Source organism: Euleptes europaea, chromosome 6, assembly GCF_029931775.1.
Source record: "Euleptes europaea isolate rEulEur1 chromosome 6, rEulEur1.hap1, whole genome shotgun sequence".
NCBI classification, from domain to species: domain Eukaryota; kingdom Metazoa; phylum Chordata; class Lepidosauria; order Squamata; family Sphaerodactylidae; genus Euleptes; species Euleptes europaea.
This window is the reverse complement of record NC_079317.1, coordinates 62,454,028-62,476,750: the sequence shown is the minus strand read 5'-3', so window position 1 is coordinate 62,476,750 and position 22,723 is coordinate 62,454,028. Positions and strand designations below refer to the sequence as shown.

Sequence of the window (22,723 nt, the reverse complement as noted above, 5' to 3'; positions counted from 1 at the left end):
AGCATGGACTGACAAAAACCGTTTTTTGATCCAGTGCTGAATCTGCCAATAGAGAAACTAGAGCTTTTCACCCCATCTCAGTCTATCTAGTGTAAATTACCTACTTGTTCCTTTTCTGTCTAGGCAGGGGCTGTAGCTCAGTGATAAGCATCTTCTTAGCATATAGAAGGTTCCTTGCTCAATCCCCGGCGTCTCCAGGGATTATAGATTAAAAGGATGTGAAAGATCTCTTGCTGAGCCCCTGGAGAGCTGCTGCCAGTCAGAGTAGATGATACTAACCTTGATGGACCAATGATCTGATTTAGTATAAGGCAACCTCATGTTCTCTCTCTTTAATGCAGTTACACTCAAATGTAGAATATTCTCTGTTACAGCAGTGTTGACTGCAGAGGGGTTAGCTGTCTTGCTTGGCAACAAACAGCCCTCCAGCTGGCAATATCTGAGGAACACAATTCAGCTGCAGTGTGTGAACCATTGGCTTTTTGTGTAGTGGGTCATAGCCACAGGTTTTGCTTCCATGTAAATGTTACATGAGTTGTAGCTTCACTTGAATGTATTTGCAGGCAAACATGCAGCATGCTGATCACATCAGGCTGCACAGTAGAACTGGCTTCCTGTTGCATCATTTAACAGTATGATCATACATGATGGATCCAATAAAGCCCATTTCCAGCTGTGTCCTACTTCATTCCTAGGGTCTACTCCTACATTGGGAGATGGCTGCAGGTATGCTAACAATGTGGGTCTGTTAGGACCAGCATGCATTTTCATATGTGGTAAACATCATATATCCATGTGGACTTCGGTATAAATGCATGTCTGAAGAGGTTGTCCAGCTTTTCTTTGCTTTCAAATGAGAGGTCTGAAGTGAGTGAGTCTGGGGTCCAGTTCTCATTTTTCTCTGACAAGTTTCTATTTCTATGCGGAGGGGGGGGAATTATCTGATGAAGCATGCAGTCATGTGAGCTTCTACCCCCACCCTGATATAGTACAGTCTAGGCACAAGGTTTCTAGCTTGGTGAGAACAATGCCCCGCCCCCAGTCTTTGGAATAATCCTTTTTAGGATTGCCTTAACTTCCTACTTTAATTGCCCAACTCTTAGCCACTTGTTTGCAATATCAAAAACTAGTAGGTTTATCCTGTACATGCTTGCTTGGAAATAAGTCCAGCTGACCTAGCCACAGTGATCCATGCGACAGTCACCTCCAGGCTAGACTACTGTAACTCACTGTACATAAGGCTGCCCTTGAGACTGCTCCAGAAGCTCCAGCTGGTCCAGAATGCAGCAGTGAAGGTCTTTATGGGGACCCCACTGACAGCACACATACAACCAGTGCTCCATTAACTGCACTGGCTCCAGGTGGGGCACCAGATCAGGGTCAGGGTGTTGGCATTAACCTTTAAAGCCCTAAATGGTCTGGGACCATCGTATCTGTGGGACTGTCTTTCCCGGTATGCCCCCCAAAAGCATTACGGTCAGTGAACAACAACTTGCTGGTAGTCCCTGCCCAAGATGTTTCTGGCTGTCCTCAACCAGAGCCATGGCATTTTCGGCCCTGGCCTGAGCCTGGTGAAACTCTCTATCCAGTGAGACCAGGGCCCTGTGGGCTCTAATGCAATTCCACAGGGCCTGTAAGACTGAGATGTTCCGCCAGGCCTATGGTTGAGAGCAGCGACGGTTTCCATCGCAGCTGGGCTCCCTTTCCCTTCCCCCATTTTATCTGGGCTCGATCTGATTTGGGGATCCTGACCATCTCTCCTCTTGGCTGGCGGCTGATTTGTTGTGTCAGTGAATTGGGCACCAGCTGGATTTTAGAGCTTATGGAATTACGGTTTTAATCGTAATTTATATTTCGTATGGTAATGACTGTATTGTAAATACTGTTTTTATGATGTAAGCTGCTCTGAGCTTGTCTTTGGCTGGGACAGAGTGGGATACAAATTTTAAAATAAATAAATAAAATTTAACTGGGGCACACCTGGAAGGTAAGCAAATGTGGAACTGCAGCTTTATGCTCCCTTCCCTTCCACATTATGTGGCTCATGATAACTGAGTGCCCTAAACAAATGAAGATACTTCAGCTGCTGTGTTAAGTATTTTTGGTCTCTTCTTCTAGGCAACTCCTACATAGGTTGCTGGTATAGGTGCTCCATAACATGTCCTTGCAAGACCTTTACAACTGGAGCCTTGAAAGAACTGTGATTTTTTTTTTATTAAAAAAGTCTATATCCTCAAGAACTGCTAACAGGCTTGCAAAGGAACTGAGCCATTGTTCATAGTGTATGTTTGCTCTTGTCTGGTGTGCTCACCTCTTTGTTTTACTTGCCAGCAACATTGCTAGGGAAACTTTGGTCACTGTGAAAAGAAAGTAGCTCATGTATCAAGAGGTTTGGAGGGAAAAATAAGAGGCAGCTGGGGTCTACAAGCCACTATAATTAAACTGAGCCTTTATGTACAGAGGCAGTACACCTCTTTATACCAAATTCTGGTAATGGTGCCACCCTCATACCCTGCTTGTGAGCTTCCAAACGTGTTTCGGACCCCTCTTAGCAACCAATTTCTTCAGTAGAGATTTTTTTTTTTGTATTTGACCTATCTTGAAAATTAAACAGAATTCCATATTTTTAAATCTGTAATGTATCTACCTGTTTGTCTTTAGGTTTGTCCTCCCATAACCAAGTAAGGTGCTTACTGTGTGCCTTTGCCTGGCTCTGGGCATGTGGAGAAATGTCTTGGGCAAACGGGTGAAAATGGGATACGCCTCTGATCTATTGTATTTTCACTACTGTCTTTCTTTCTCTGTATCACCACATTGTCTTTTGTTTTCCAGATCTTGGGTGCTGTGATTCTGGGCTTCGGAATATGGATTATGGTCGACAAAAACAGCTTCATTTACGTTTTGCGTAAGCCAGTGTTTTGGTGCTTTTGACTTTTTTCCTGAATGGCATCTTGTATACGCCCAGTAAGAGAGAGCACTATTCCGCTAAATAAATTGCAAAGGGAAACCTGTGTAAACGAGGAACCCATTTGTAGATCCCAGCCCTAAACAGAGCTGGCTTCCTCCTAGATTCAGAAGAACTTTCTGTAGCTAATCAGCTTTTTTCTTCGGTGACTATGCCAGGTCAGACTGGGAGCATTCGCCTTGAGAAAATCACTACCGTGGGCTTTGGCTCTCTTCTGTAAAAGTTTGTGAAATGTAAAATTACCAAGTGAATGTATCTTTTAAAAAAAACCAGCATGTGGGGTTTCTCCCCATTTAACTGTTAGTATCTACATGATGGCTGCAATGTAATTGCAAGCGAGGAAAGGCAAGAAAGGACTGTTTTGAGAAGGGTTAGCCCAGATTATTTCTCCTTTTCATGCTGCAGCCATCTTTTCAAGACTACAGAAATGACTGAGGGCTTGATTTGTGACCTAGATTCCCCCTTGTGGTCTGGAACCGAAACTCATAACAAAGTGGGCTGAGCGGCTGAAAGGAGTTCTCCAACTGGAGTTCTCACTACGGAGGCACTGATCCTGTGGGCTGTTGTGCTGCCAAGGGCTTGGAACCTTCCTGCGTGTCAATTCCATTTAGCCCTGATTTTTGGCCTGGAATTTAGCTGTGTGTGCAGGAGAAGTTCTTGCTTCCTTCCCTCCTTGATATTTGCAGATGAAGCTCTTTCCTCTCCTGTTTCCTCTTCCCTTTTGCTCTGGTAACGTTAACAGAGTCTGGGAAGGCACTTTACTCAGCAGGGCATTCCAGTGTGTTGCCAGAAAGGCCTGGCCCCCATCTTTTCTTGTGCTGCTTTGGCATCTTTCCCGGAGTAGGAAAAAAAAGATGGAGCAAGGGAGAATCGAAACAGTGGAGGCCTCCTGCCAACAAGGTCTGCGGAATTTTCCTTGAATAGCAGAGACGTGCTGCAAACTGTGGGCTGCGTCCAGGCTCAGCCTTTCTACTATGATCTTTGAAAGGCTTTGGCTGTACAGTTGGAAAGGAGAGCAATGCAGGGTGTGTTGCATGTAAAGTCAGTTTAGCCACTGCTGATATTAAATTTCCAGTGGGCTCTTGAGCTCTAGGATGGCTTGCATAAAATTCTGTTGAAGATACACCCGTTGTTGGCTTCATGGCTGCCTCCTAAATGTTCAGCCTGGCTGGGAAAGCTTTTAGAACAAAGCTCCTTGGAGGGAATGTTCAATGCTTATAATTTCTTGCAACAGTCTTCCCAGAGATAAAGCTAAAGTTGAAAAGGCTTCCTGTGATATTCAATAGGTCAGTCTTTTTCAGCTTTGAAAACTATCACTCTTAAAACATCTTATGATCACCTAGCAGTTGAATGAGAAGCTGCCATGCATTTAAAAAGGTAAAGGTCCCCTGTGCAAGCACCGGGTCATTCCTGACCCATGGGGTGATGTCACATCTTGACATTTACTAGGCAGCCTTTGTTTACGGGGTGGTTTGCCAGTGCCTTCCCCAGTCATCTTCCCTTTACCCCCCAGCAAGCTGGGTACTCATTTCACCAACCTTGGAAGGATGGAAAGCTGAGTCAACCTTGAACTGGCTACCTGAAACCAACTTCTGTTGGGATAGAACTCAGTTTGTGAGCAGAGCTTGGACTGCAGTACTGCAGCTTACCATTCTGCGCCACGGGGCTCCATGTATTTACTTCTGTGTGAATGTATAAGGGGTGGGCGTGCTGCAGTCCCATAGCAAATGCACAAGATAGCTCCTTTTCTTTTTAGAAAAAAAGGACCTTTCTGGCTTTTATGGATGTAACAAGATGCTGGAAATGTTGGGTGACACTCCAGAATATCTCGTAACCTCTTTTCACTTTGCAATCAAGGCTTCAGTATCCTCCAGAAGCTAGAAAAGTTAAGAGACACCATTGTCAGCCTGCAGATTTGTCAACAGTAGAGAAGAGAATAGTTGAGGGAAATTTTTTTCCATCCTCACCCAGGCTTCAGTCGTGGTCACTGCAGACCCTCTGCTTAGTCAAGAAGTAGATGCTAGGGAGAAAAGGTTAGTGGAACATGTGAGTCATGTTATAGTGGTCAACAATACAGAACATATTCAAATAGGCTAACCCCTCCCATGCACATACAAAACACTCGTGCCAAGGGGACAGTGTTTCTCTCGTAACTTTAAAGATCTGTAGCTTTGGGGGGGTATGGGTTGTGAGCCTGAACATGTACATTTTCCAGAGGCAGTCGTCTTCTCCTAAGGTCCTATTATGTGTCAAGTGCAGTCCCCATTACAGCTTAAAAGATTCATCCCGGGGGGTCATATTCAGAGAAGCCAGATAAGAATGTGTCCTTCGCATCTCTTCATTCCCCTCCCTGCCATGCTCCCGCTCAGGAAACCTGTCCCTGTATTCCTCAGTTGCTACACTTGGCTCTTCTTCTCTTCCACTCAGCCCACTATCTGTTTGCTTCTTATTTTGGTCCATGGAGCTGCCAACCTAGAGGAAGCAGCCACATCCTAGCAGCTCAAGGCGCGACTGTTACTTGACAACAATGACCCTGTTGCCTGGCGGGTCCTAGTAGTTCCATATTGGCTGAATCCAAGTGAACTGCTCATTTAAATTCTCCTTTTCACCTTTCTTCGTTGAGGTTACTTTTGAAAGGTTTGGGTCTATGGTTCATTTTGTGTTGGTTTTTTTAATATCACAACTTTCTAACATCTATGATTCCCCTGCTCTGGTATGTAGGAACCTTGCCCTGTCTCTGGACACATCTTTGTGACCATTAATGTTCATACTCATAGGAGAAGTGACAATGCAAATATGCTGATATTTCATAATTAATACATATGGTAATGTAGTTTCTCTTGTTGTTTAGTTAGAGTGCAGAGTGGTTAAAAGGTGAACGTGTAAACTAGCTTGTTTTAAAAATTATATTTCTTTTCTGGCTCCCACAGAAACTTCGTCATCATCATTAAAGACTGGGGCATACATTCTCATTGGAGTTGGGGCTGTCACCATGTTAATGGGGTTCCTGGGCTGCCTTGGAGCAGTCAATGAGATTCGATGTCTCTTGGGACTGGTGAGTGATGTAGACAAAGTCACTTAAAACCCAAATGTTATCTAAGGTTCTTCCTAGCAGCAGTTGGTCTAGAAACCATCATATGTAGAGGCGCTTAATCTCCAGTAGTGATGGAGATACACTTAGCAGCGCCAGCAAAGCAACAGTAATTTGACAAAGTCTTCAGCTTTTTATTTTTACTCATCCTCAGTATGAGGTCCCAGTGTCACAAGGGACCTTTTTGTACAATTCTTTTGAGATTGCTGGCAACCACAGCAGCTCCTCCAGTGCCAGCTGTCATGGATCTCCTTTTTGGCTTGCCTGGTGTCCCCTTTTTCCTCTATGCCAAGTGAAAAATATGCCCATATGCCCCTGTGCAGTTATGAAGGCCTCTGAGCTGTGCCTCAGTTAACACCAGGAAGGCTGGGATAGGACTGTTTGCTCCGATTCCAAGCAGTCTAGTGCACCCTGTGTAAATCTGTGACAATTTCTTGTTGGAACCGCTATAGGGAAACCTGATTAGCAGATTCTTTGAGCTTCTTGCACTCTGTGAGCAAGTAAAAATGGAAAATCTCCTTGAAATGAAGAACTCTTACATTGTGAAAGATGTTTTGGGTTTTTGAAGGGAAAGCCAACTGATTCTGAAGCTATTGTTTCAGGCTGTCTTCCATATATTCCTGTTTCGTGAACTTTATGGTTGGCATGGTATAGTGGTTAGAGTCTTAAACTAAGGCCTAGGACAATCAGGGTCGAATCCCCAGTCTGCCATGGAAGCTCACCTGATGACCGAGATTCATTACAATCTCTGCCTAACCTACCTTACAAAGTGGTGGGGATAGGGTGGAAGAGGAAGGATACCCTTGGGACTGATCAGGACTGCCCTTGGGACTCCAGCTGATGCAAAATGCTGTGGCGAGGCTCCTTTTTGGGGCCTCGCTGCAAGAGCACATAACTCCAGTGCTGAGACAACTGCACTGGCTCCAGCTGGAGCATCAGATCAGGTTCAAGGTGCTGGTTTTGACCTTTAAAGCCCTACATGGTCTGGGACCATCATACCTGCGAGACCGCCTCTCCTGGCATACCCCCCAGAGAGCTCTACGATGAATAAATATCAATTTACTGGTGGTCCCCAGCCCGCGGAGTGTGCAGCTGTCCTTGACAAGGGCCAGGGCTTTTTCGGCCCTGGCCTGGTGGAACAGTCTCCCAAGTAACATCAGGACCCTGCGGGACCTAAAGGAGTTCCACAGGGCCTGCAAAATGGAACTGTTCTGTCAGGCTTACACCTGAGGGCAACCACAAGTCTTTTCACCATCATCATTTGCTGGCCTCCCCATCCTTCCCCCAGTTTTGTCTGGGGGCCCACTGTAGACTGAACCTGCATAGCAGCTGCGATTTAGAAGATGGTTTTATTATAAATATGATGCATGTAATTTTAATGTATGCTTTAATGTTGTTTTAATTGATGTTTTACTATTGTGTTGTGACCCACTCTCAGCCCGGCTTGCCAGGTATGAGGGTGGAATATAAATCCGATGGATGAATGGATGATGTGATTATGCTGCTTTGGGTCCGGATTAGGGAGAAAAGTGGGATATTCATCATAATAAGGTCCCGGGGCATGGAAAATACCACTGAATTCTTGTATTTCTGTTTCTTTCCCCCAGTACTTCACCTGTCTGTTGCTGATCCTGATAGGCCAGATAGCTGCTGGACTGCTCATCTACTTTCAAAAAGATGGCGTAAGGGACCCACATCTCTCTGCTGTGTCCTCCCCCCACTTTTAAAAAACAAATTGGCACTGGTAAAAGTATTGCACTGTGACCACCTATCCTGATGCCCTCTAGTTCTGGTGCTAATCTTGGATTCCCATTCCACTCTAAGCAAGTTCATGAAATAAGCTTTACATAGACATTTTTTTTAATGGTGATGCTTTTCTTCCCCCCTGTGGCTACCCATCACGTCCAAATAAAGGCACCAGTTAATGATGTGCTAGGTAGATCAGTGAATGAAGTACAACCAAGGGAAGTCTGGTGTGATTATAAGAGTATACAATCATGGGATAAAATTACAGGGAAATGAATCCTTGGGTGGAAACTAACTATGTAAATTGTTTTCAAACTCATTATTTCTTATCTGTGAGTTTCATTCCAATATGCATACAAATTCTTAATGTGTTCCTTGATTGGGACACTTTGTTCTACTCCTTTTTGGTTCCCCAGATATATCATACCAACCATACACAGCTATGGAAGGAGGCAAATAACTGCTACCAGTCTTCACTAACCCTTCTGTCTCCTTTTGAAGTAGTTACAATTTCTGGTCTCAGAAAACACTTCAGGTCTTTAGGCTGGGGTGTCTTGCATAGTCTAGTATGCCAACCATGAATATACAACATACTGACAAGTTTCTTCATGTTGTAAAGCTCACCCATACCAAACTTCTACTCTGGGACACTGAGGAGTCTGCGTAGTAGGTGAAATGCAAGAATTCCACCCCTGCATGGAACATCTCTCCAAGGTGGGGACGAGGTTGGAACATGCCCCCTCTCTGGACTCTGTGTTCTTGACCCACCATGGGAAGTTTCTCTATTGTCCCCAGAGGCTTGCATTTGCAAGAAACTTCTGGTATGTGTGTGTCAGAATGCTGTTTCTTAGCCTAGAGAGCATCTGTGAGGAGGCATTGTTAACTGCCCCCACTAAAGATATGTAGACCATAATAAAGGAAGGTGATGTTGCTTAGCTTCAGTCAAGATGTGTTGTGACCTATACAATGGTTTTAATTATGCACCCCTGATCTAAACAATAAAAATAGTGACCTGACTTCACTATACGTTTTCAGTCAGTGTTGGTGAAAACTGCTTAACTAGTTAATACTCTCATCTAGTTGTAGAACACCAGAAGTTTCAGAACTGTATACATTTTTTTTTCTTTTGGCAGACCAAATACAGAGATTAGCATTTGAGAGAAGATGTTGCTTTTCAAGAGGTTAGGGCTTTCTGGATGGGGTAAAAGATTTGGTGGCGTGGGGGGGATGGACATACTAAAAAGATGTAGAGAGGCTTATTCAGTATATACTTGAATAGCCAACTTTGATTATCCCCTTAAGAAGTTGGGAAATTAACAGATTATTTTTTTAAATATCCCTTCTCCAAGGGCAAATGTTTCAATGTGAAAGGCTGTTTTGGAAGAGAAATATGTGGGAGGTGCCTGTGGAGAGATTATTGCCATCAAGGGCAGAGCTGCTACTAGCTGCTTTTGCCTCCCTTCCTACACAGGTGAATTAGTTGGTTGACAGCAGGTAGGCTTGTTCAGTAACCTGCTTTAAATATTTGTGGTACTTGATAGGTTTCTGTTGTTGATTTTGTAAGCCTCAGTGAGTGGAGAAAAATTGGTTAAATGTGCCATAATAATAATAAAAGAATTGGAAAATAGTAAGATATTACTTCCTGCTGATGTTATGCCACACTAACTTAGTGAGGAGCTCTCCATTGTGGAGTTGGTTGGAACTGGCATTGGTCTGAAATCCCGTGCACATTTGAGTTCAATTATAGACAGTCTTGTTCATGGGTCTCTAACAGGCAGCTCAGGGGCCACTGGTAGCTCTCCCACTTGTACAACCCCTAGAAGGCCTAAGAAATGAAATTCTAGGTTTGTTTTGTTTTTAATCTTTTGCTTCATAAGATTTTTCTCTGTGTTTCTTAGTCAATAGTTTCATTTCTCGTGCTTTTCCTAATCCATGTTCTTTTTCTGGATACTTGGTAGCATGTGTGGAGTAGCTCAGAAGTAGCTTTCATAAAAGGTTGACGACCCCCTAGACTAGTTAAAAATACACACAATACAGCTTCACTGGCAACTTGTGAGAAGCATTCTAACCACTTCCCCTGAATATAATACTAGATATATAAGAACTGTGGGATTGTGAAATTTTTACTGAATTCACGTTAGGAGTGTGTATTTTAAATCCTGTTTCTCCATCCTTTTCACTAGTTGTTAGCTTGCTTTCCTTTTTTGCTATTTATTGTTGTTTTCCATTGTATTAATGGGAGACTGAACTGGTCTTTTCCTGCTTGTAAATTTTCAAATGGAATGAAATTAAAGGCATCCTACCTGCCAGATTTTAGAGCAACAGGACAAAGGCATCTGTGTAGAAGCAATTTTTAAAAGGTGTAAATTATATAGGCTTTCCGTCAATTTACATGTGAAATCCATCTAGGCTTCTCCCTGCAGGGTTTGGCCTATTTTGTTGTTTAAATATTTCTGCATATTGGAGAGCTTTCAAGTCAGTTGCACTGCTTTCCATCTTCACCCCTTCCTGTATCCTTTCTTTGCAGGCTGCCAGCAATTCTAGCTAATCTGTCCACTTTGAAATGCCTCTACCACACTGCATATGTAAAGCAATGAAAGGCAATGGAAAAGTGAATGAAAAATTAAGCATATGAGGTTTTTCAATTAGTCTGTTCTTTTTATAAGTAAGAACAGACTATCTGTGTGAGACACTCCACCTCCAAGCTTGATTTTCTGGGGTGTAGTAGCTTTTAGTGCTCTGATGTGTGTGTGTGTGTGTGTGTGTGTTTTAATCCCACTCCCCTTCTTTAGTTAATTAAGAGCAAGAAACAGAGCTTCCACATTATTTTTCCTCCCTCTGATAAAGGCCTGTGTTGAGTGTTGCTAGGGCAACTCTCCAGAAACAGAGGTTAGACATGAGGCCTCATCTCTCCCCCCCCCCCTTTGCACATAGTGGGAAAGCATCCTTGGAAATATTACTGGGTTCTTCTTGGCAGGAAGAAGCTGGCACACCAAACTCTTCTCCCACATGTCTCCTGAAGAAAGTGGCCGAGTTCCAGTTGGAATTGGCCAGCTGGAAGCCAGTGGGGTGGAAGGCCCCCCTTTATAATCCTTCATTGGCCTGACTCATAATATTCTATAGTTAAGTTCCTAGTAAGAAGCGTTTTCTCCTTTGATTTCACTTGAAAGTTAGAACTGATATATTTGCCTCATTAGGACTGAAAATTGCAGGCTGGTCTTCTTAGGCCTTCCTCGGGCTCCTCTAAACTCTCCTCTTTCTCTCTTGCACTTGTTTTCTAATGTCACAGTCTCCAACTAAGTTGAATTACTTGATAGACAATGAATGGAGTTTATCTAATGGTTAAGTAGTTAAAATGGGGAAACTCTTTTTGACCTCTGTATCAGTTTACGTAGAGCCCAAACTGTCCTCAAGGGGAAGTTGAGAAACATTCCATGGTTCCTGGCTGACTTCACAGTTAGGATGGCTGGACAACAACCCAGACGTCTGCACCACCCATAGCTTCTGAGTTGAACCTTGCATTTTGCTGCTGTGACACTCTTGGGCTTGTGTAGCAGGAGCCCTATTCTATTTGTGAACGTCTTTCAAGTTCTCAAGCTATTAGCGATGTCCTATGGATGCTCTGTTCTACAGTAAAATCTTGTTCTTTGTGGCTTGCTCTTTTTCCTCACTCCCATCTGTATGAGCGTCATGTTACTGTCAGACATGTCAGCCAAATACTGGATGGAGTAGGGTGTGTGTTTAAAGCCCTACCCCTTCTTCCCATTGCTGCTGCTGTGAGTGAAACCACATAGGAACAGCCCTTACACACAAGGGCTGTAAGCACTATGGGCTGCTGAATACTTTTTCCCAGCAGCCCCTTCAGTGGTAGATATTCTGGTGGGACAATACAAAGAAGCTTTGGGAAGAGTTGCAACGGGGCAGTCTATGCCTCAGCTGAGCTTGTGACTTGTTTCCCATCGCTTGTGAGAGAAGGGTAAGGATTTCATTTCCTGGTGCGAGCTGGAAAAGTGCTGCTGCTGCGAGAGTTGCAATGTTTTGAGGCATTGCTATGTTGGGGAGGGGGGAGGTTTCAGGGTTTTGGCTTCATTGGGGTTATAAGCCTTGAGCCTTATGGAGAGGTTTTTGACTTCTGCATATATGTTGAGAGATGGTAATGTGTTTGGCAGGTCTATGGGATGGAAGGTGTACAGACTTTTTTTGTTTCCCCTGGCATATACCAGTCACGGTTACTGGCCCTCATTCTAGTGTTAGTGGTTTTAATTGAATTTTATAATTTTAATTATATTTTAATTGTTTAAATGTTTTACACTTACACTGCCTTGTGGACCCTGATTGGGTTAAAAAGCCACATAAAAAGGTCATCATTAGACAATGATGGGATATGGGTGATGGGAAATGGATGGGGCCACATAAGGGGGAATTTGATCCCCCAGTTTGTTCTCTTCCTGGTCCCTCATTCAGTCAGAGTATTTTAGCTATTGTTCTGCTAACTTTTTCTAGTCTGAAACTGCTGCTGTTTGATGATGTCATCCAGGGCTTAATTTCTGATGAGCAAACAGCCTTGACATGTATTGGAGGCCTAGGTGGGTAGGCACCTCTCCTAGCTGTGAGTTTGTAGGTCAGTACTAGTCAGAGCTAGGTGAGTTTCCATGGTCTGGTCTACCATGATTGCAGGTATGCCATCTAACAGGGGCAGGTATGTCCGGTGTTGCACTCAGGTGTAGATAGGGATTTGGCTAGTGTGCCATCCACCTGCAGACCAACTGGCTCCCTGCCTGAGGCAATGAAGATGATGTTGAAAACCCTACTTAAGCGTGTTAGTGGAGAATTAAGATTTCATCCAAGGCCCTCTTGGATACAATTCAGAAATTGGGTACAATTCAGAAATTCATAGAAAGCCAACAAGTGTGGTAGAGCCTCCATTTCAAAATGACCCATCCCTAAGGGATGATGTTGTAGACACTGAAAGTGATATTGGTGAGATTGCATGAGATCTTGAGAGTGAGAGGGATAAAGGAGGACTGTGTGAGGAGAATGAAGGACCAATGGAGGCAAGGATCTTTGGATGGGGAAGCATGGTACAAATGTTTATATGCCAGTGCTAGAAGCCTTGGAGCCACGATGGGACAGCTGGAGTGGTGGGTGCTAAGTAAGGATTTAGACAGGTGGACATTTCAAAAATATGATAGAATGGGGGAAATCAATGAGAGACGGATGGGCAAAGGTCCTGCTCCTTTCCTCTCTAGTCCTGTTTGGTGTCTGAGCAGAGCAGCTAGGAGCCAGTCAGGATCCCTGGAAGGGCTGGAGGAGCCAGGTGGGAGCGAGAGAGAAAAAGCTTTTACACTATCAGTTCAACAGATAGTGTCAGAGAAAGAGAGACTGGAAAGACCCTGTCTCAGAGTTTGCCTTGTATGCAAGCAAACAAATCAGTTCATGGTTAGCGAAAGGGTTTGCATCTCCAGAGAATTCGTTGGGAGAGATCCTAGATAAAGCGCACTCCTTCCAAAATAACAAGTGCATATTTTCAGTGTCCTTTTTTCAGCAGCCATTTTAACTACATTCATAATGTGGTGTGCTGTTTTCTTATTATGGCCTTGTATCTCTGTTACATACAGTAGCTTTGGGGTATAATATCTGTCTCTGTTTTGTTTGCTGGCTTTTATACTTTCTCTTTTAAATCTATTTATAGTAACAGTTAACAATTTATAAGCCACCTGAACATTCCTGAAAGGCAGTTTCTAAAATAACCACCATCAAGCGGTTCATGCCTGTATTCTTTCTTGGTTTTGCTGTGCCATTCCTCCCTTTGGGGGATAGGTTGGGGTATGTATGTGGTTTTGTTACCTCGGGTCTGATTTCTTTGCTCCACTTCCTGCAAATCCACATTTTTCATGCTGCACTTCTTCAAAACAACCCATTAGACGACCTCCATCTGAGGAAAGCATGAGAACCCAAGGCACTGCACATATTTGTTACCGTGACCTTTTGTCCCACTTTCACTGACCGCAAAACTAAAGCACTGATCCGACACCATACAAAGTTGTGGAGATGTAAACCTCATCCCATGACACTGGGATAGCTATGCCAGCTGTACTAACTGCTGATGCTGAAGAACTGAAGTTTGGTTTTGACGGCATTCTTTGATTATTGCAAGCCCTTCTATAAATGATTGAGGCAGGTCAAAGATCTGCTTGTGCATGGCAAAGTGTGTGCAACATCTCCCTCCCCTGTTCCAGGCTGGAGCGAAAAGGCTCCTACTAAACGGTAGTTTCTTTTCCATCATATGTCTTAGGTGAGGGCTTCAGACTTGTTCATTTTAAAGGACTGTCAAAACAAGTTCACATGCTCATAAGTCCAGGGGTATTTGGGTAAATACTTTTGGGGATTTGCATTTCCTTTCTGCGTTGGACCATCACAAGGGGAATCTAAGGCTGGCATAATAGCAACTGCTAGAGTATGTAAGTGACGTGGTCACTAGGATGTTGGTATTTCAAATTATTGGGGATGATTGCCTCAATGTAAATGGATCAGTGAGGCCATGGTCATTCTTTTTTTGGAAGGCCTTCCTGGTTTAACTTCATGTGTGGGAAGACTGCAATATGGCATGCTGCATGTACTCAGAGGCACTAATACAGTGTAGTAGAAGTGTAGTAAATGGTTTGGCTCAGGCATAAAAAATAAATTATGGGGCCTAAGTAGAACTCCCTGCCCCAGGATGCAGTGATGGCTGCCCTTGGACGGCTTTAAGAGGGGAGTGCACATGTTCATGGAGAAGAGGGCTATTCATGGCTACTAGTAAAAATGGATACTAGTTATGATGCATACCCATTCTCTCCAGGATCAGAGGAGCATGCATATTAGGTGCTGTGGAGCACAGGCAGGATAATGCTGCTGCAGTTGTCTTGTTTGTGGGCTTCGTAGAAGCACCTGGTTGGCCACTGTGTGAACAGACTGCTGGCCTTGATGGACCTTGGTCTGATCCAGCATGGCCTTTCTTGTGCTCTTATGTTCTTATGACCCCAGCACAGATGAATCCTTGCTTGATGGTTAGACAAGCAATACAGAGCATTGAACAATTTGGAGTGGGGGCTTCAATTACCACTAGCAGTCTTGGAAGTGGCAGCTTCATTGTTAGGTGCCCGTCTAGTGCACAAAAGCAGCTTTCTCTTAGCCCACTATACAGAACACAGAGGAGAGAGAAAGGCCCTCAGGCTCACTGCCTCTTAGGACAAAAGTAGCCATAGCCAGTTGCATTAGCCACAAGAACCAGGTCAAGTTGCTTTGCTTCCCATCAGTCCCCTCCCACTTGTGAGGGTGGGGGGCAAGAATGAACAGTTAAGTAATGCTATGGGGGTTAGGCGTCATCTGGGGTGGGAAGGGGGAGGGATGGCCAAGGTTGTATGATTATTTTTCCCCATGCAAGGATTGCATGATTATTTCCCCCCAGTAGAAATGTATAAGCAGACAATGTAGCCTACTTCCAGGCAGCTTTGCTCAAGGCGGTCTGTGTGTAGCTTCTGCACTGCAGCATTTCTGGGTTTATGTGTCTGAGCTTCTCTGCCAGGCTTTACTGGAGCTGAGCAGGGTCGCCATATGCTAGAATTTGGCTGCATGACAGGCTGATGACAATTGCTTGTTTGCTGTGGAACTTGACCTAGTTGAAAGCCCATTGCCAATGCTTCAGGGGCCTGCTGAATCCCCGCCTGGCTTTCTAGTTGCTGGGTTCTTGCACTTGGCTGCTTGGGGCTTCTTCTTCTTCTTCTTTTTTTTTTTTTTTGAGGAACTGGAAGCAAAGCAGGATGAGGAGGACACAAACTGGCTGTGTGACTGAAAGCGGTTATTAGGCCACCCCCACTGAATGAGCTGGAACATTTTCATGTCATGAGGAAGATCTGCATACTGGCAGAAGCACAATGGTACAACCTAGGGTAACCCCTCCCCCCCCACACACACACATTGACCCCGTTGCATTGGCTAAGTAAGTCTGTGTCTTATACTACCTGGTCTGTGGACTAGTCTTGGAGTGGAAATACAGTTTTAGGATTGGCCTTCTGTCCTCCTCCACGTCGGGTCCCAACTGGAATGCCCCCTGATAGCCTTATGACCCCCATGACAGAGGAAATCCAAGTGGATTCAATGCAGTTTTGTAATACAATGGACGAGCTTCTCTGAGAGATCTGTACTTAACCTTCCTGTGTTTCTTTGCCAGCTCAAAGCAGAAGTATCTGGAATCGTTCATAAACTTATCCAGGATTATAATCCTAACGATGAAAGAAACAGGACCATTCAGAATGCATGGGACTATGTCCAGTCACAGGTGAGTTGCCATGCAAGAAAAGAGGGATTCATGCTGTGAGGGAGTGCTGTTGGGGGAGGCTGTGGCACACCTCCAAAGATTTTGACAAATGTACAGAGCTCCCCACTTGTAAGCACCAGTTCTTACAAATGGCACCTCCTTGAAAGCCCCTCCAGACTGTGAGTTCAGTAGTATGCCCGTATGGGTGTGTCTAGGTAGTATGTATTGTCCCAGAGTCATCAAGTAGCAAGAGATCACGTGAAACAGCTTTGCATTTATGTGTATGTGTTGCTGAAGGTTGTAAACTTCTTGGCATGTGATTTCATTACTCCCTGGAATATTGCTAGAACCAGTTAGTGATCGCAGCTCATTTTGTAAACTGCTTAAAGCCAAGTTTTTGAAATGCTGGTTCTGACCAATAAAATCTCTTGCCTTAGTCAGATTTGATGTTTTTAGGAATCTTGTAAAAGCTTAGCCTGTTTGATTTTGTAGAACGTTTAAGGTATCTTCTAAAATCTGACCTTTGTTAAGTTTTTCCCCCTTTGAGAAAGGTTTAGTTTAGAGCAGGCCCACTCAACTTGTGAACTGTCAAGCTGAGCTAGACATGCTTTGTGCCAGGTATTGAATTTCCCTTTTTGGTAGGCAGCAGAAATAGGCTTTTTAAAAGGGCCTGCTTTGGTCTTCCTAGAAGGCAGGTCAGGAGGCTAACGGAGTTATTGCATAGGATTGCACTGTGAAATTCTGAGCATTTGGTTACACAAAGGTCTCATTGGGGGGTGTCTTTCTTCTCACTCAAGGGCCACAATTCTGAAGCGAGTAGAAGTATTTGAACCCACACTGTGCCGTAGACCATGAGGATTAATGGTCAAGCAACATGAAGAAGATGACAAAATTGTAGTGATGGCAATACTGTTTTAAATCATAAAATGCTGGGTTCAGCAAGTGACATTTGTTATTTTTAAGACACACAGCGTGCTTTAATACTAAGGTGGACCCATCATAGGCCTGTGAAATGAAACCCCCTGGCTTGGATCCAGAGCAATGTTTCTGTGGGGCCCCAGACACAGCATTTCAGGGGGCATCTGAGGACGTAGCTGGAACTAGGAAGTGAGAAAGTCACTCTCTGTGGGTGAAAAACTTTGAACTCACAGAAATACTGCTCTGGATCCAAGCCTGAGTTTGGGGATAATGAGTTTGCAAACTACAGGTGGAGCTGTGGAAGGTACCTAAGACAATTAAGATGGTAAATGTACTTCTGCAAGTTAGTATTTAATTGGTAAACAAGTTTCATGGGAAAGGTGAAATCAGATCAAACCACTGACTTAGGCAAGGACATGCTATTTGATCAGCTTTTGGGTCAACAGAAAACTTCATCTTGATCCACGCCAAAGCTCTGATGGAGAGCTAAAGTTGGTTCTCCTGAAAGGTCGATAGAACTCAGTCAGTGGGCCTCTCCCTTTCTTCATAGATGAAAGAACAGGGAGAACAGTATTCTCTCCCATCAGATCCCTTTCAGCCCGTTGTTGAGTGGAGAGAATAGCTGAAGAGCTCCATCATTTGGTGGCTCATGGTAACTGTTAGAATATAAAGTGGTTTTAGGGAAGTAGCTGATTATTATCAGTATTATTAGTATCAGCTGGTTATTACTACTACCCAGATGTTTAAGCTACTAGTATTTTTAAAATCCAGGCTACATATGCTTGCTGTCACAGTGAAAATTATGTAGATGGCTCCATATGAAAATGTGGAAGAAACATTATAACAGCAACTGATTGGTGTGGAACCACACTTATGAAAAAAGAGTGAAATTCTTGAAATTCCATTTGTGTATGACAAATGGAATTCCAGGATCGGATTTTTTTTTCTGTGTGGGCTTTGTTTGGAGCCTGTACTCTTGTTCCAACACAGGGTGCAGTAGGTCCTAAAGTGGTTTCATGGCACTGGTGGAGTTACTGACAAGAACCGCTTTCACAGTCATAAGAACATAAGAAAAGCCCTGCTAGATCAGACCAAGGCCCATCAAGTCCAGCAGTCTGTTCACACAGTGGCCAACCAGGTGCCTCCAAATAAGATGACTGCAGCAGCACCATCCTGCCTGTGTTCCACAACACCTAAGATAATAGGCATGCTCCTCTGATCCTGGAGAGAATAGGCATGCACCATGACTAGTATCCATTTTAACTAGTAGCTATGAATACCCCTTTCTTCCATGAACATGTCCACTCCCCTCTTAAAGCCTTCCAGTCAGCTGCTCCTCACAGTTTCCATTAACATACATAATATTTCGGCTTGCGGGCTTTGATAACACATATTGTGAGTTTTTTAAGCACATGAAAAAACGTGCACTGGCATTTCAAATGCCAACAAACTTATTGTTCAGTTTCCATGTGCTAGAACTAACTTTTGACAAATCCATGAACAGTTTGTTTGGGGCACAGTATTTTTAAAATATACACAGATAAAAAAGTGTTATGCAGCAAGCTAATGTACACGTTGCATTTATTATACAGAGCACAAATATAGGAGAATTGGTTGCACCTGAAGTATTTTTTAAATACTAATTTACAAAGAAAACATATCTTTTGTAGTGAGAGCCCCCTACTGGTCTGGCGTTTGGCAGCACTGGATTTTATTACATGTGCTTACAGCAGCCTTGCAGGCATGATTTGGTAGTGACCACACTGCTGCCACAAAGCTCTTGAGATGGAAGAACAGTAATGTAATGAGAACCTAAAATATTTTAAGAATACAGCTTATTAGAAGCCCTGATGCTTACAGTACAATTGCTCAGTCTCCTTGGGTGAAACAAGGTTCTAACAACTATGCTTTCTATGTAAGCACCCATGGTGAGACTTCATAGACAAAAAAAACCCTTTTGGGATAAGTTGTGAAGGCTTCCTCTTTTTTACATGGTATTATCTTGTGGCTTAGTTCTCAATAGGGTTGCCAACCTCCAGGTAGTAGCTGGAGATCTCCTGCTATTATGACTGATCTCCATCCAGTAGAGATGTTCTCCTGGAGAAAATGGCCACTTTGGCAATTGGACTCTATGGCATTGAAGTCCCTCCCCTCTCCAAACCCCGTCCTCCTCAGGCTCTGCCCCAAAAACTTCCCGCTGGTGGTGAAGAGGGACCTGGCAATCCTAGTTCTCAATGAGATGGCAAAACTGCCAGGGTTCTTCCGTGTTCCTCCATGCAAAATAAAATGTCCCTGAATATGGGAAACTATGTCAGGGAGTAAGTTAAGACAGAAAAGAATTCAATGTGGATTTTTAAAACAACTGAGGTAGATTGAACCATTTGAGCCTCTGCCTGCAGTCTGAACTGAAACAGCCCAGGCACAAATTTACCACTAGGCCTGTGTTGCTTCTGCCACTGCCTTTGCAGTTTTCCTCTTCCTGGGAACCCCTATATCCTTTCCCGCTTCCATCTCTCCTTCCCACCAATCAACCAATCTCCCCCCATCTTCAGCTACATTTATTTACTTCATTTATACCCTGCCTTTCTCCGCAATCAGGATGCAAAGCAGTATACATCATTTTTCTTCTCTATTTTATCCTAATAACAACCCTGTGAGGTTGGTTAGGCTGTGAATGTGTAGCTGGCACAAGATGACCCAGTGAGTTTCCATGGCAGAGTAGGGATTTGAAGCTGGGTCTCCCAGATCCTATACTTAAACTCTTAACCACTACAACACTGGTTATTGTGGGGTGGCTACTTTTGAACAGTCTTGAGCAGCTTGCTGTGCATGAGTCAAGGAACTTGTGAGGTATGAAGTTGCCCGATGGCTACTTCCAGGCCTAGCCCAGACAAGTCATCTTCCATGGCCAAAACAGCCATGGAAAGGTTCCTACCCTTTCACGGTAGATGCTGCTTCTATTATTTTAGTTTTTGGGTGGCTTTTTTTATTTCAAATTTGTCTGCAAACCTGGGGCTTTTTTCAGGTTTTTAGAAATAATTGTCTTTTCTGTTCATGGCTCCAGTCTCCAGATTTAAGTATCCACAGATTTGGCTACATGGAGAATTTGATTATTATTTCTCTTTACATTTAGCTTTCTTGCTGTGGCTGGACTGGGCCGGAAAACTGGATGCAGAACACAATCCTCCTGGACAGAAATCAGACTTCCTACCCTTGCTCTTGCAAAAATGGCACAACGGAATCTCTGCAATATGAGGGCTTCTGCGATTTGGACACTGTTTCTAACCCCAATGCAACATTTGCTAATTGGCCAGTTAACAAGAAGGTGTGTATGTTTCTCAGTTCATTATTTTGTGTGTATTCTGAGCCCAAGAAGAACTTTTCCAGACTTCTCGTTTGTTTACAGTGACATTATCTGCTCTTTTGCATGCTTTTATTTTATTTGGATATTCCCCAGAGTTCACAATGTAGAAACTTAACTACTATGCAGGTAAACAGATCTGCATGATATCACTCACTTTCATTGTAGATCTAACTGGAGAGTAGCTAAATAGAACCTCCATACTTAGAAGAGCTATGCCTCTGTGGGCCAGGTTCTGGAGACAGGTGACCTGGAATATCCCCTATTTCTGAGCCTCCCAGAGGTATCAAACAGTTCCCAGTTTAATACTGAATGCTGGAGTGCGTGGATCTTTTAGTGTATCCAAATAAGCTCAGTGTTGTGTTAGCATAATTTTTTCTTGGCATAGAACTTCAAGAGGGTTAGAAAGGAGTAGAATCCCTGATTTGTACAGTTCAGTGATTGGTTACAATCCACCTGAAATAACCAAATCTTGTTAATAGTGGATGGTTTGAGTTCTGGTTCTTTCTCTGGAGATTCTTACATCCATAATCTTAATTACTTGCTAATTCTTCTTCAGGGGTGCATGGAAGGTGTGGAAAGCTGGGTACAAGAGAACCTTGGCATCATTCTTGGAGTCTGCGCAGGAGTTGCTGTCATTGAGGTAAGTACCTTTCCTCCCATTCCTTAAGAGGTCCTGCTTTGTGTAGTCAAATGCAAGAGCAATGTGGTAAAGTGTGCTCATCACAATGGTCATGCTGGCCATATGGTCATCTCATATTTGTACAGGCACTATGTGGCTTGTGAGAATGAATTCACCTTGTCCCCTGATAAATGGCCTAGGTAGGTGTGCCCGAAGTCTTGTGGCTCAGCTGGAATGTAACTGCATATTTTGATGTCTTCCCATCCCCTAGCATCACTCTCTGAATTGCTTGGTGCTTGTTCAAAATGCTGAAATTTGGTACCTAATGAGTATAGGTAACACTTTCCTCTCTCTCTCTCTCTCTGCCCCTGCCCCTAAGCTGGAAACTGTAGTTGGATAAAAGTGGTCTAATAAAGTAGTTAAGAACCTAATCATGCCTGAGTGTTGCCAGGGAGAATTCCAAATGAAGATACTGGAGTAGAAAACTTCTGAAACAGTCATCATGAATCAATTTCAGAGAATGGGATTTGGACCCAGGTCCAAGTTCAGCATTTAGTGAGAGTATCTCTCCTTCCTTCCTGGGCACTCAGGTGCCAAAATGCTGTTTATGTAGTACTGTCAATGTACAAGAGATTTTATAGAGTGACAAGCAAAAGATGGGGCCTGCTCTGAATCACTTACAATCTGGGATTTTGACAGCTGCGAGAACAGAGGGGGAAATGCAAATGAAATAGGAGATAAATTTGGCAAATGCGCTTTAATGGAGTTCTGCCTTTGTTGCTGTTTTTGGTAGGGGTAAAAAAAGGCTTTACCAAAAGGATGGGATTTGAGCAGAAGCTTAATTTTTTTTTTAAAAAAATGTGATTTTTATATCCCCCTCTCTCCCTCCCTCAACGTATCTGTCATTGGTCGCCCGTCTAACTTTTCTTTTTTTCTCTTGCAGCTGCTGGGAATGGTGCTTTCCATCTGCCTTTGCAAGAACATACATACTGAAGACTACACCAAAGTGCCCAAGTACTGAGACCACTGGCCTCGGGAATTGCCCCAGAGCAAACGGACCATTTCTCTCCTTGTACCCAGACTGTCTTCATCACTTAGCATTCCGCCTGTGACATGCAACATTGCTGTGGATCTCTGAGGCTGCGCTGCAGCTGTGAATTCTTTGAGGGATCAGGGCTTGGGCAGCCCCCCTCCTATCTTTTGACTGTTCTTCCATGAAGCAGGCCACTTAAGTCTTCCTCTACTCATACGATGCCCTGCACCTTTACTGTCAGCACTGTGCTAGACAGTCCTTTATTTTTATCTTGGTTTTGACCCATTGTGATTAGACTTAGAGTAGTCCTTCCTGCAGCCACCGGCTACCAGGGCTGTATGTACATAACCCTTGCATTCTTCAACTAGGAAGAATCTTCAGGGCCTTGATGACAGGCAGTGGCATATTAGTGTGTCTCTTTTCCAACACACTTGCTGTAGAAAGGCACATCCTTTCTCTGACTGATCTGACACCTCTGCCTTTCTCTACTTCCTCAAGCCTACTGAATTTTCTCTAGAATCTCTTGTTGCACAGATTGCCGTGTCTTGCCCAGAATGGCATCTTTTCCTTTATTATTCAGTCTTGGTTGGCGACAATCACCAGCTCCAAAGTTGGTCCAGCCACAAGCTTATTATATCACCAAAGTCGTCCCCCACCCTCGAATGAGAGGGTGGGGCTCGGAGGGAAG

At 43.8% G+C, this 22,723-nt stretch overlaps 1 protein-coding gene across 1 annotated transcript in view; it reads left to right on the top strand.

The window, feature by feature from the left end:
• Window positions 1-22,422, top strand: part of CD82 (CD82 molecule) — a 30,640-nt gene extending 8,218 nt beyond the window's left edge. The window contains exons 2-8 of the mRNA XM_056851428.1: window positions 2,833-2,905; window positions 5,896-6,020; window positions 7,664-7,738; window positions 16,015-16,122; window positions 20,153-20,344; window positions 20,940-21,023; window positions 21,946-22,422. Of these exons, the coding sequence (XP_056707406.1) occupies window positions 2,833-2,905; window positions 5,896-6,020; window positions 7,664-7,738; window positions 16,015-16,122; window positions 20,153-20,344; window positions 20,940-21,023; window positions 21,946-22,023 (735 nt within the window). The 3' untranslated portion in view covers window positions 22,024-22,422. The remainder of the gene's footprint in view (window positions 1-2,832; window positions 2,906-5,895; window positions 6,021-7,663; window positions 7,739-16,014; window positions 16,123-20,152; window positions 20,345-20,939; window positions 21,024-21,945) is intronic.
• Window positions 22,423-22,723: the final 301 nt, after the last annotated feature.